This window comes from Camarhynchus parvulus, chromosome 7 (assembly GCF_901933205.1).
Source record: "Camarhynchus parvulus chromosome 7, STF_HiC, whole genome shotgun sequence".
NCBI classification, from domain to species: Eukaryota; Metazoa; Chordata; class Aves; order Passeriformes; family Thraupidae; genus Camarhynchus; species Camarhynchus parvulus.
The window spans coordinates 35,787,687-35,801,852 of NC_044577.1; the positions used below are offsets into that span (position 1 = coordinate 35,787,687).

Consider the following 14,166-nt stretch of genomic DNA (forward strand, 5'->3'; position numbering starts at 1 on the left):
AATTTAGGATTATTGCCTTTTTCTGGTGTATTTACTATTTAAATCCCATATTCCACATTTGTCTCACCTTAATAAAATGTCCAGTCTCAAGTGTTAAGTCTCACCTGGTCAGCTCGAAAAGACTATTTTGGGGGGAATGACTCAACTCCTGTCATGAGAGAGAATCTCTGAGGGGAATTATTCCTGAGGATATTCAGATTGTTTCAAAGGTATTCAGAGATCAGTCACCACTGCTGGCTTTTCCCTTTTTATTACCCAATTTTTTGGTGGGATGATTATTTTAATTCAGTCGAAATGCAGGAGGTTTGCATTTTTATGGATATTACCAACGCCTAGAAGCAGCTTCCTTCACATGAAATTCATTCAGTTTTCTAGACAATTTTTAAAGGGCATTAATTTAGTCATCTGCTGATGGTTGTGAACAGAAGCATATGTGAAAATATTCAGTGAAAAGATGCATCCCTTAATTCACCCAAACTCCACATCAACTATTTAACAGCACTTGGACTCTTGTAGCTTTTAAGATGTAGCTCAATTACATCCACGTATAAATAGAAAATGCTGGCAGGATTCTGTTTGCTCTGAGCCTTGTTTTGATGGTTCCACTGACATTTAAAACTTTGATTTGAAGCTGTGGAAATGGCTGCAGCTGTAAACATCTCTCTGAGTTACTGCACCGGGCTGGAAGGCTGGAGGGGAGAGCTCACGTGTTTCCCACATCTTTATCTTTCAGGCTGTTTGATTGGAGCCAAGGAGTCAGCAAAGAACCTCAAGAAGACAACTTGGATCATGACCAGAAGATAAAAAGAAAACAAAAAGAATGTGGCATATAAAGGGTGTAATACCTGGAGGTATTGGATCTGACTCATGTTTATAAAAATGAGACGAGCTTTCACAAAACACAAGTTATCTTAGACAGTCATCAAGCTTGTAGCCATCATGCTGTTGAACTAGAAATTCTCCTTTTCCCCGTTCTCCTTTCTGACAGGTAACAAAGGATTGGTGAATTATGATTTTCCCAAGTTGGAAGCACTAATTTTTATCTATATAGTTCATCCTTATGAATATATAAGGAGTTAAACATTGCATATTTAATGTGGATTATAATGGGAAAGTGACTCATTAACCAAAATGGCCACTTTTAAGGACTTGGTTTCAAACTGAGCTGGAGCCTCCCGATGCACTTTGTAGGATTTGGGGGAAGCTGTGCTGCAGGGCCTGCTTTGGGAGGCCAGGATGACATGTAGTAAAAGGATATCACCTTCCTGTTGATATCTCTGAAGACTCATAACCAGAAACAGGAAAATGAATGGTGGGAAGGAGTGTGACGGAGGGGACACGGATGGAGGGCCACCAGCAGTGCAAGTTCCCGTTGGTTGGCAGCGGAGGGTGGACCAAAGTGGAGTTCTCTACATCAGGTAAGGTCACCCCAGGGGCTGGGCTGGGGTTTGGTGCAGTTTGGCCGGGATGTGCAGGGAGTTCCTGGCTCAGCTCCTTCCTTCTGCTCAAAAACGTCAAGGAGCTGTTCCTCAAGCGCAAGATGGTCTCGGGAGCTGAAGGAGGGGAGATGTAGGTGGGATTTTGGGAAGGGTGGGGAGGGGCAGGGATGGGATTCCCAGAGCAGCTGGGGCTGCCCCTGGATCCCTGGAAGAGTTCCAGGCCAGGCTGGGCAGGGCTTGGAGCACCCTGGGACGGTGGGAGGTGTTCCTGGGCAGGGATTGGAGCTGGATGAGCTTCAGATCCCTTCCAACCCAAACCATTCCATGGTTTTGTGATTCTTTTCCAAGTAAATTTGGGCTGGGCTGGGATTCCCAGAGCAGCTGGGGCTGCCCCTGGATCCCTGAAGTGTCCCAGGCCAGGTTGGACACTGGGGCTTGGAGCACCCTGGGATGGTGGGAGGTGTTCCTGAGCAGGGATTGGAGCTGGATGAGCTTCAGATCCCTTCCAACCCAAACCATTCCATGATTTTGTGATTCTTTTCCAAGTAAATTTAAGTCATGTGACCACTCATAGCTCCAAACCCATTTTTATGCTTGTGAAGGTTCTGTGTTCACTGTCCCTGATGTTCTCCAACTTTTATGGATACCTCACATTTCTCATGTGGGTAAAAAAACCCAAGAACATAGACCTAAATCCAAAGTTTTAGTTACTTTATTTATTTTCTTAGTTTATTGGATTTTTTTTTTTGCTTTGCCCTGGAATGGTCACAAAGAAATGCATTGAAATTGCTATGAAATAAATGTGTTCAGACAAAGAGAACCTAAATTAAATATTATTGGAAAAAACTATCAAAGTTAGCTTTATAAAATGTGGGGACATTGGGTTTGCAGCACACAAATTTGTGATTATCACTCAGTTATTTGCTTACATTTCTTCCACTGTTCTGTGATTAAAATAACCACTTCTCCCAACATTTTGTGTATTACCAATACAAAAGTCTTTAATGAGCCAGAGCACACTCCAATTTTACACTGAGCTACCATGAAGGATGAGAAGCACTGCAGGATTTCTTGTTTGTGTTCTCCATGAGCAGAATCAACCCCAGCCCATGGCACAGAGAAACCACCCTGCCCTTGGATTTCTCATTGCAGCTCTAATTCCCTGGGCCTCTGCCTCACTTACAGGTCAATGGGAAAGAAAAAGTTGTGGATTGGGGTTTTTTCCCCAATAATCTCTATATCCAGACATCAGGAAAATAATGCTGTGATGTTTTTGTGTACCTGGTGATCTCACTCAGCTTTTGAACTCCATTTTCCACAGCCCTAAAAAGTTTTACACAACAGCTTTGGGGAAGCTCATGTTATACCTGCCCTTTTCCCAAGTTTTCCAATGAATTTTTTTATTTCTTGGTGAATTTTCTGGTGCTTATATTTACCTGATGACCTCACTCAGCTTTTGAATTTCATTTTCCACAACCCTAAAAAGTTCTACACAACAGCTTTAATGAAGCTCTTTACTGCCCTCTCCCCAAGTTTTCCAATGTATTTTTTTATTCTTTGAATTCCATGATTTTATGGCAGCTTCTTATAATTTTCTGAATAGTGAATTTTCTGGTAGTTTATTTACCTGATGACCCCACTCAGCTTTTGAATTTGGTTTTCCACAGCCCTAAAAAGTTCTACACAACAGCTTTAATGAAGCTCTTTACTGCCCTCTTCCCAAGTTTTCCAATGTGTTTTTTTCAATCTATTTTTCTTTGAATTCTGTGATTTTATGGCAGCTTCTTATAATTTTCTGAATAGTGAATTTTCTGGTAGTTTATGTACCTGATGATCCCACTCAGCTTTTGAACTTCATTTTCCACAACCCTAAAAAGTTCTACACAACAGCTTTAATGAAGCTCTTTACTGCCCTCTTCCCAAGTTTTCCAATGTATTTTTTTATTCCTTGGTGAATTTTCTGGTCACTTTCTCAGAGTTTCTGATGACTGAAAGTGTTTTACACTCGTGTGTGGTGCAAGGCCCAGAGCAGGAGGTGCTGGTTGGAAAGGTGGAAGTGCAATAATCCAATCTCCTGCCTGCCATGGAGCATCCCCAGGGCTCTGAGGGCAGCTGAATGCTCCAGGATTGAGTTTCCACAAGCTCCTCTCTGCCCTGCCAGCGTGCACAGCCTTCCTGGAGGCAAGGAAAGGTCAAACAATATTGACTCCACAGCTATCCCCGGGAAAAATTAGTGGATATATTAAGATCTGACATGATTCAAGTGGAATAGATGATCCCAGCTGAATAAAGACTCTCTGTTTGTGCCTCCTTGGAAAGCACAGATGCTTTCCTGTCAGCTGTCAGCAGTTGCTTTGGATTAAATCAAGATTAAATCCATTCATTAACTGGTTTTCATTACCTGGTAGAAGCACTGAGTTGACTCTCAGGGCTTTTCTTAGCAAAACAGAGCTGCTAAGTGGGGCCTAAACCATCCCTGCAAGTGTCCAGGGCCAGGCTGGACGGGGCTTGGAGCAGCCTGGGATGGTGGGAGGTGATTCCAGGGCTGGAATCAGCTGAGCTTCAGCTCCTTCCCAGCCCAAAGCAGTCTGGAATTCCGAGATGTTGTGGCAGTTTGTTACAGAGCCAGCTGTGGGTTATCCTTTGTGTTACAGAAGTGTCAGTGACTTTGTGCACACACAAGAAAGAGACTTTGCGGTTACAACTGTGCCCTGGATCAAGGCAAAAACAGGGGAAATGGCCCTTTTTTAAATTTAGCTGGGTTTTGTGGATAAATAGCCCTGCCTGTGTGTGCAGCAGGAATGCTGGATCCCACAGATCAGTGACTGACCTTCCTTCCCACTCCCTGATTGGCACACGCTCCTTTTCACTCCAGCATCTCCTGGAGCCTGCACTGGCTGTGTATGCCCAGACAAACAGCACACCAAGGTTATTTAAAATCACTTTTTGCTAAAAATACCCCAGGAAAAGTAGCCTTTTTTAGCCAATGCAAATGAAACAGCATCCTCACTGCAGAGCATATTCCCAGAAATGCCTTTTAACAGGAGATTTTAAGGATCACCGGAAGTGTCTGGAGAGATTTTGGGTGTAGATGGGATGGTCCAGAGCAAATGTCAGTGTGGGATTCTCCCTTGGGAAGCTGTTACATCCTCCAGTGTGGAGTTTGGGCTCAGCATGATCGGGACAGGTGGGAACATCCAAAGGGATCAGCCAGGATCCTGCTTTAATGAAAATAAATAAAAGCAAAGAGCAGTTTCCCCCTGCTCCCCAAGGATTTCAGACAGGGAAGGTTTGACTCCTGACCAGTCACCAGACCTGGACCTTTATTTTTAGCTTGCTCTTTCATCTTCCTCACCCTCCAAACTGTCACTGCTACACAGATTCAACCTGAGCACTTCTCCCAAAAATAACTATTTCAGGGCATGCCTGGCAAAGAAATGACTTATTTAAACTGTCAGCAGGACTTTAAATGTCACTTGCAGATGTTGCTTTCGATGTGACTCGTGCAGGATGAGGTGTTTATGGGTTGGATTCTAAGCACCAAAGTTCGTCACAGCTTGGAATTTTGAGTCAGGAGTGTTTTTGTGATCCAAACTATTCCACTTGAGCTGTTTTTGTTCGAATTAGGGCTATTTACAGCTGCCATTAATAACCAGTGTTTTATTCAGGATAAACAGCTCAGCTGGCCCAGCAATAAAGAGCAATCTGCAAGTTACAGGCTGGGGACACAAGAAGGTTTTTTTTTCATGTTATGAATTAGTGATTTTGCCATAACAGAGTTCCCAGTGCCCTATTTTGGGAAGTGGAGATAATGATTTTCTGGTGGGAGTTGGAGAAATCCAAGTGCAGTTTATCAGGAGCTGGCTGGCCTGGCTCCTTGGTGTAATATTTCTTACTTTCAGTGAGAAGGTCCAAATTTTAGCTGAATGAAACCAAACATTGTGCAACAAAGAGACCCAGCTGCAACAGTTTTGTTTCCCTTAAAATATGTTTTTTTTTTTTTTCTGTAAGTATTATCTCAATTCTTGAATAAAAGCAAGAAATACTATGAGAAAAAAACCATGAAATGTGACTTTACCCACTGTCCTTGTGAGCAGCTACAAGTCCTGACCTATCCAAGAGCTCATATTCATCATTTCTGTTCCTTTGCAGTCCCAGTGGGTCTTTATTATCCTGCTTGGAGCAGGTGAAGACTTACTTGCTGACTGATGGAACGTGCAAGTGTGGCCTAGAATGTCCTCTTGTTCTTCCCAAGGTAAAGCACAGCATCATTTTGGATCTAGGTGCAATAGTATTTATCAGCTGCCCGTGCTGGTGACTCAAACTCTGTCCAGATCATCTCTAAAATAAATGGTGTCCACCCAAAGTTAGATCTTGAAATAGAAAATTCAGCTCCCCTCTGCCTTAGCCCCTCTTGCAGAGGATCTGACTCAGTTATTATAAATATATTCATTTTTTAATTGTTGTTTCCAAACATCCTGTCAAGGAATCCGTTGGGCAGTATAGGAGCAGTCAGGAACAGAGGAGAATTCCTTTATAAAATATAAAATTCCTAATTTATGCGACTTTGCTGCCTGTAGTCATTCTTTTAAACACTGGAATTTTCACTGCCAGGTCTTTAATTTTGATCCTGGAGCTGCTGTGAAGCAGAGAACTGCTGAAGATGTTAAAGCGGACGAAGATGTCACCAAACTATGCATTCACAAAAGGAAAATTATTGCTGTGGCTACACTTCACAAAAGCATGGAAGCACCACATCCTTCACTGGTTCTAACTAGTCCTGGTGGTGGAACAAGTGAGTAAAATGAAATCATGCAGAATCATGGAATAATCTGATTTTTATACACGTAATTACTGTGCAAAACCACCCCGAAAGTCTATGAGTGCAAAAATAAGCAGATTGAAGGAATAAATAAAAGGAGTAGGCAGAGATGGAGGTAGATAGAAAATGAGTCTAAAAGCAGGTCAGCCCCGACTAAGAGCATGATTTTCTTGGAAAAGATATCAGATTGTTCTAGACAAAGAAAATACATTAGCTCTCATCTTTTGGAACTGTAGTAATATGTCTGATATTCTGTCACATGGGAAATTAGAGGAGCAGAATAAAGTGATTATGAAGGGATTAGGATGTGGCTAAGGACTTGGCTAAATGGGAAATTGTATTGTAAAGGAGAGCAGACAGCAAGAGGAGATCTCCACTGTCATTTCTCAAGGATTATTTTTGGCCACCAACCTGGATTAGCATTTTAATTATCCCCATCGATAAAAAAAAGTGAGGAAATTTGTTGGTGGCTGAAGTTGACAGGTACTCTCCAAACAAAGGCTCCCTTAGACCTGGAGTGAAAGCAAAGTTAGCACTGAAAGAGCTCCAAACCCAGAAATTCACCCAAAATTAGGGACTTGGTAAGGATCACAGGAACAGGTTCTGAAGAGAATTACGAATCCCAGTGGGCAGGACAAAGGAGCGAAGGGGCTGAGTTTGTATTTCTGTGCTCTGGGATTGCAGCTCCTGGGAAAAGGCCTGAGCTCCTGCACCCCTCATTGCTGTGAGAGCACCTGCCAACTGATCTTCCCACTTCAAAGGGGAAAAAATACAAGAAAACCAAGAAATAATAAATTTTAGAGAAGTGCCAGTGCTAAGAGACCCGTGCTGTTCATAGTACTGATGTGCCTCTGCCTTTTCACATTGAAATTTAGGATTTAAAACTTTTCTTGAAAATTTTTTTCAGTGTAATTTTGGCTTTAAGTAGCAGTGGAATTTCCCAAGTTTCTGTGCATTTCCCTGCTCAATTTTTTCAATGAGTAGTAGTTAAATTACATTCCTGTTTTCAAAAAATCAGCAAAATGAAGGAGGTAATTTATATATTTCTGTGCTCTTACTTTCTCTGTCGGTCAGAGGCAAAGAAGAAAATTGTGCATAGGCAAAGAAGAAAATTCCCCAATAAATCCCCCTGTAAGCAAAACTTTTGCACATTTGTGTGTGACCATTTGCTTATTTCCAGCACTCAAGGTGAGGCCTCTCATAATTATTTTATTTTGCAGTTCAGCCTTTAGTTTTATCCCCTAAATGAGACTTTGGTTTTATTTTGGGACCGGGGAAATGTTTGTTTCTCTCACGTTGCAGCAGATAGGATGAAGGCAGAATTGTCAGTGCTGTCTGACCAGGCTGAAGGAAAGATGAGTGGAGGCATTTCAAGGCACCTCTGAGTTCATTTGAACACAGAATTTTTAGCTCCAAATTCCAGTTGAATTTTGCACATCCAGAGGCTGCATGCCAAGCACTGCAAGCTGAATTGCAAATTCCCAGAGCTGCAAAACTGGCAGAAAGTCCCCCAGACCTGGAGCTGCTTGTGCTTCTAGTCTGGAAGTAAAACATTGGGAAAAAAATCTATTTATTTAAAGATGGAAAGTGGTCTCCTGTTTGTTGGAAGGTGTAGCCTCAAAAGTGGGATTTACAGGGAATTTTTCCATCATGTGCAAACATCCCCAGGGCTTTTATCCTGAAAACAAACAGAAAGCATTCAGGAAGCCTCATCAGGGACAGCATTTGGGACAGGACATTTTCTGTGGGAACTGAGTCTCAGTCCTGGATGGGCTTTGTTCCTCCTGTCCTCAATAGATGGTGCCAGAGGCTCCTTTTCCCTGCCACAGCTCCTCCTGCCAGAGGGGGAATGCTGGAGATGCAGGAGGCTGCAGGGGGTGCTTGGAAAAGGCAAAAGGCAAGGAAAAAGGTTTCCCATGTTTCTATGGGATATGGAATGACAGCTGTGTAGCTGGGGACAGGCACCCTTCCAGCTCGGTGATTGAGGGTTTATTTCTGCTGAAGCAAAAGTTTAGCCAAAGGCTCCCTGAGCTTTTTGGGAATGTTTTCACTCTCAGCAGCTTTGCCCTGAGTGGGACACTGGATTTGCAGCCAGTAGTAACTGTTGTGTGTTTCCCACGCCAGGTGCAACGCCAGTAGTTCCCACCCGAGCAGCAACTCCAAGGTCGATGAGGAATAAATCACATGAAGGAATTACAAATTCTGTGATGCCGGAATGTAAGACTCCTTTCAAGTTGATGATGGGGGCATCTAATGCCATGGGTAGGCTTTATGTGCAAGAAATGGCTGGAAGCCAGCAAGCAGAGCTCCATCCTGCCTATCCCAGGCAGAGATTGGGGAGCAATGAACTGGGGCAGAAGTCTCCGTACCGCGGCAGTCACGGGGGGATGCCCAGCCCGGCGTCCTCGGGGTCGCAGATCTACGGGGACGGCTCCATCTCGCCCAGGACCGACCCGCTCGGGAGCCCCGACGTCTTCACGAGGAACAATCCCAGTTTTCATGGAGCGCCCAACTCCAGTCCTATCCACATGACCAGGACGCCTCTGTCTCCGCCGTCAGTCATGCTCCACGGCTCTCCCATACAGTCATCCTGTGCAATGGCTGGAAGGACTAATATACCTCTTTCCCCCACCCTGACCACCAAGAGCCCGGTCATGAAAAAACCCCTGTGTAACTTTTCGGCTGGTATGGAAATACCACGAGCAATGTTCCACCATAAACCCCCCCAAGGCCCACCCCCGCCTCCTCCACCGCCTTCTTGTGCTCTTCAGAAAAAGCCATTAACATCCGAGAAGGATCCGCTTGGCATACTGGACCCCATTCCCAGCAAACCGCCGAACCAGAACCCCGTGATCATGAACCCCACCACCTTCCACTCGAGTGTCCACTCTCAGGTACCCGTGATGAATGTAAGCATGCCCCCCGCCGTGGTGCCCCTGCCCAGCAACCTGCCCCTGCCCACCGTCAAACCCGCCCACATCAACCATGGCGCTCACGTCCAAAGGGTTCAGCACTCGGCTTCGACGTCCCTGTCCCCCTCGCCGGTGACGTCCCCCGTTCACGCCATGGCGCCCGGCATCGCAAGGATCGAGGCTTCTCCCCAAAGATCGCGTTCTTCTTCCACCTCGTCCGATCATGGAAACTTCCTGCTGCCTCCCGTGGGGTCGTCCTGTAGCGGTATCAAAGTCCCTCCCAGGTCCCCGAGGTCAACCATAGGGTCACCGAGGCCATCCATGCCATCCAGCCCTTCCACCAAGCACGACGGACTCAGTCAGTACAAGGACATCCCCAACCCGTTAATTGCTGGAATGAGTAACGTGTTAAATCCTCCCAACAATGCAGTTTTTCCCGCTGCATCGGCCGGAAGCGGTTCCTTGAAGAGTCAGCCTGGTTTGCTGGGAATGCCTTTAAATCAGATCTTGAACCAGCACAACGCTGCCTCTTTTCCAGCAAGCAGTTTACTCTCAGCAGCAGCCAAAGCACAGCTAGCAAATCAAAATAAACTTGCTGGTAACAACAATAACAGCAGTAGCAATTCTGGACCTGTTGCCAGCGGCGGCAGCACCGAAGGACACAGCACTTTAAATCCCATGTTCCCTCCTGCTGCCAACGTGCTCCTCCCCACCACGGAAGGGCAGAGCGGCCGGGCAGCGCTGAGAGATAAATTGATGTCTCAGCAAAAGGATCCTCTGAGGAAAAGGAAGCAGCCCACCACCACGGTGCTGAGCTTGCTGAGACAGTCTCAGCTGGACAGCTCTGGCCTTCCCAAAGCTGGGTCCGATTTGATCAGAAAGCCAAGTCAAAGCTCCTTCCCCATCAGCTCCATGTCGCAGCTCCTGCAGTCCATGAGTTGTCAGAGCTCCCACGGGAGCAGCAATAGTTCCTCGGGCTGCGGGGGCTCCAGCAGCGCCCTGCCCTGCCCCGGCGCCCAGCTGCACCTGGCGGAGCCTGCGCTGCCCCCGGGGCTGCCCTGCCCCAACCCCAACCCCAGCTTTGGGCCCGGTGCTGGTGCTCCCCCCTCCAACCACCTGGCAGGGCTCCTCAACCAGATGCAGGCCGGCGGGAGCTGCGGGATGCTCCCCCAGGCAGGAATGGCCTTAGGGAACTCCTTACATCCCAGCCCGGCCCAGGCCAGGCTCCAGGCACCCTCCACGCCAGGGATCCCCAACAGCATCGGGAGCAGCTGCAATCAGAGCAGTCCTGAAGCAGGTACGTGGCTGTGCCAGGGGATTGTCACACGCTTCCATCCCTGGGAATCTGTGATGGCTGGTTTGAATGTTTGTCTGGGTTTGAACAGCCAGGTGTCTGCTAAGGAAGGCAGAGCCTCCCCTGAAATGGGAATTGTAAACCCCCTCCCTCTGAATTATTATAATTTCTGAGATTAAAAAGCTCTCAGGCAAAGATATGGGAATAGGAATAAGAGTTCTTTACTAGGAAAATTAAAAATACAAATGCAATAATACAAACAAAAACAAACCATTACCAGAGTCAGACCATGCCCTTGATCCCCTGTGTGTCAGGGGGTGGCACAGCCCCATCCCATGGGGGCTCAGCCCTCTGCAGTGCCAGCTGTGCTGCTGCTGGAGCAGGGATCCTGCACAAGGGGGGAGTTTTCCTCTGCAGCTCCAGGGCTGCTGCAGATGGGCCTGGGCTCCTCTGGCAATGCAGGGGAGGAGAAAGCTGCTCCTCTGGCAATGCAGGGCAGCAGAAAGCTGCTCCTCTGGGAATGCAGGGAGCAGAAAGCTGCTCCTCTGGCAATGCAGGGCAGCAGAAAGCTGCTCCTCTGGCAATGCAGTGGGCAAAGGCTGCTGTGCTGTCCCAAACCTCAGATTGTACCCAGGTAGGAATGCTTGGCTCCTCCCCTGGGCAGAGCATTTCCCCATGGGATGATGGAATTTTATCAGCCATGCAGGGACACTCAGTGGCCATGGACAGAAGATAATTAATAATTAATGGCCCATGGACAGAAGAGATCTCCTGGAGGGAGGATTGGCTGTGGAAGAGATAAAGAAAACTGCCCCATGAACATCAGACTGACAGATAGAATAGGAATAGAATACACACATCTTACAACCCAGGACATTACTCCTTGTTAAACTTGGGTTTATCCCGGTGAAAAGTGCACCTGGTTCGTGCTAAAAGCTACATAATCAAAAATAAAACAGAAAGGGAAAAAAAAAACCAAACCAATTGTAAACTAAATTATATCTCCCCTTTTCTGGACAAAACCATCCTGTCCTGCTTCTTGTGAGAGCTCTTCCCTCTGCTAACTTCTGTGCACTCTCCATGAATAAAATCCATTCACTTGTGGACATTCCCAAACCTCTTTTGTCACTTCTCCAAATAAATTGGAGGTTTTTTGCAGCCTGCCCTGCTCCAAGCCCAGAAGGTTGTGGCTCACCTGGCAGTGCATGTCCAGGTGATCCATGAGCTCTTTCCTGCTGGAATTAAAGAGGTGGTGTCAGAGATTGGAGCAGATCCTGGGAGCACCAAAATGTACAAAATCACCCTTTTCGGGGCCAGCAGGAGGGAATGCCAAGCCTGTGTTTGCTTTTATTGAGGTAATTTTACTAAGGTGGTAATTAAATGGTTGAATAAACAGTTGGAGGAGTGTAGGGAGAGATTTCCTGGTTTCTTCATCAGGGAAGATTTGGAGAGGAAATGGGTTTGCTGCTGCTATCATCTCTGGGGAGTTTAAAGAGAAAAAGGAATCAGCTCAAAAATGTGAATTTTACTGAATGTTACTGGTTGAACAAGGTTTTAGAAGATGGTAATGGTGTAAATTTCTGAAGTGGAATGAAAACCCAGGTCTCACCAAAGTGTTCAAGTGGCCTCTCATTAACCCAAGCAGGAACCTGCTCTGCATTCCTCAGCTTCTCCTTTAAAATGGAATGGAATTCTAGAAAAGCTGAATTCTAGTCAAATAATGTTCTACCATTGCTCTGGTTGTGGTTCCTGATGACTTTTAATGGTTTCTCCCCATCCCTGGGGTAAAAAACTTTTATTTTTTCTTGCCTGGAGCGGTCACAACAAGCAGCTCTCAGTCCTTGTGTGGCTCTTTTCCCTTGTCACGCTGGCACGGGCATTTCCTGCTGCAGCTTCTGAGACTTTGCACAGAACAAAGGTCTGGGATGGAATTCCCTTCCCTGTCCCACTGAGCACGGGACACACAACCCCTGGGGCAGGAACCCCTTGGTTCCCACCTTGGCTGGGCTCTCCACCACTCCCAGAGGCTCCTGTGGTGTTCCTGTGTCCATCACAGCCTCTGCTTGTAACTCCGCGCAGCTCCAGGCTGATTCCCCCCAAAAATACAAATAGAACAAATGGGTCAAAGACTGAGGGAAGGTTCCAGCATCATCCCTGTAGGACCAGGAATTGGGGCATGACCCCCCCCTGGGCTCTCCTCCTGCCATTCCCCCTCTCTGGGCACGGCTCACAGGGTTGCAGCCACAGGATTCCAAAGCCTCTATGACACTTTTTTTCCTTATCTAAAAGATAAAAGATATAACTCCATGTAGGCAAAGGCTGGAAAACTGGGAGATGTTCCATTCTGGGAGATTGTTCCTTTAGTTTGGTGCTTGCAGGATACACAGCATTTCATTCATTATATATTGAATATCTGTGGGGAAAATAGTAAAGGTAAAAAGGCTGAGATACATTCCTCACACTTTATTACAACATCAGTCTGATTACATAATTAAAACAATTAAAAAATAACAACTCGTGTCTTAGCAACAACCCAAGATTTCTTTGTTACAAAACATTTTTAAAACTTTCTAACCAATAGCACATTACTAAAACTTACAGATTGTTATTCTAGCCAATATTATTATAATATTATTATATATTATATATTATATATTATATATTATATATTATATATAATATATTATATATTATATATTATATATTATATATTATATATTATATATTAATATTATATAATATTATTCTAGCCAATCACTAAGAACACACATAACTTATTTCAAACAATACTTACGTACTTTCTATTAACAATATACAGTACTCCATTATTAAACTTAAAACCTTCTACTGTCTTACTAAACATATTTTTTTACAGTTTTAAAATCTATCTTAACCAAACCTAAAACTATTATTTCATATCCTTACTTACTGTACAATTGTAACTTTTCTACTTTCAAACTTTAAAACTACAACTAACTAGAAATTTAACTCTTTCTATTTCTAAAACCTACTTTAACAACCTTCTGGAAGTCTTTTTACCTTTACTATTTTCCCCCCAAATAGCTATGAAAAAGCCTGGAGAATGTTTTCTTCTTTAAGGAGGTTGTGTTATTTTTGTGTTATTCCCTAAAACACTGCAGAAACCTGCGCTGAGCCTCTTGCTGAGCCCTCCCAGCAGCACAGGGCTCAGGGCTGAGCTTTAATCCAGAGAGGGGAATTCTCTTGGATTTTCAGGAGAATGGGAATGTTCTTTCCAAGAGACTCGTGTGAAGTGTTGAGTGGTTTGTGGTATAATAATAATTTTTTGAAATAAAAGTGAGTTGCCAGCCTGCATCCAGCTCTGTAACAAAACTGGAAGAGGAGTATTGGGATTTCTGTTCTGTCAGTTTTGGGGCTGGAGCTGGTGAAAGCCCCTGTACACTGAATTTCCAAGAGCAGTTCAGCAGAGGAAGATGTCTAAAGGAACCTCTCATGTTCATATTTCAGTTTGTGGCTTGTTTTTTTTTCCCTTTGTGTTGAGGTATTTTAATTGCTAAATCTCTTTTCTGTGTCTGTGCCAGCAATTCAGACCAGCTCCTCCTCAGAAATAGCTCCTGAGAGAAAAAACCCTGTGAATCCCCACAATTAGCTGCTTATTGCCCAAGCTTTTAATTATATTTAACCACAAGGACCAAGTTCTGCTATTCCAGCTCTTGTTTT

At 44.9% G+C, this 14,166-nt stretch overlaps 1 protein-coding gene across 1 annotated transcript in view; it reads left to right on the plus strand.

Annotated features, from left to right (window-relative positions):
* MBD5 (methyl-CpG binding domain protein 5) overlaps window positions 1-14,166 on the plus strand; it is a 121,775-nt gene that overhangs the window by 85,904 nt on the left and 21,705 nt on the right. Inside the window, 4 exon segments of the mRNA XM_030951798.1 lie at window positions 734-1,418; window positions 5,592-5,694; window positions 6,054-6,234; window positions 8,386-10,470. Of these exon segments, the coding sequence (XP_030807658.1) occupies window positions 1,306-1,418; window positions 5,592-5,694; window positions 6,054-6,234; window positions 8,386-10,470 (2,482 nt within the window). The 5' untranslated portion in view covers window positions 734-1,305.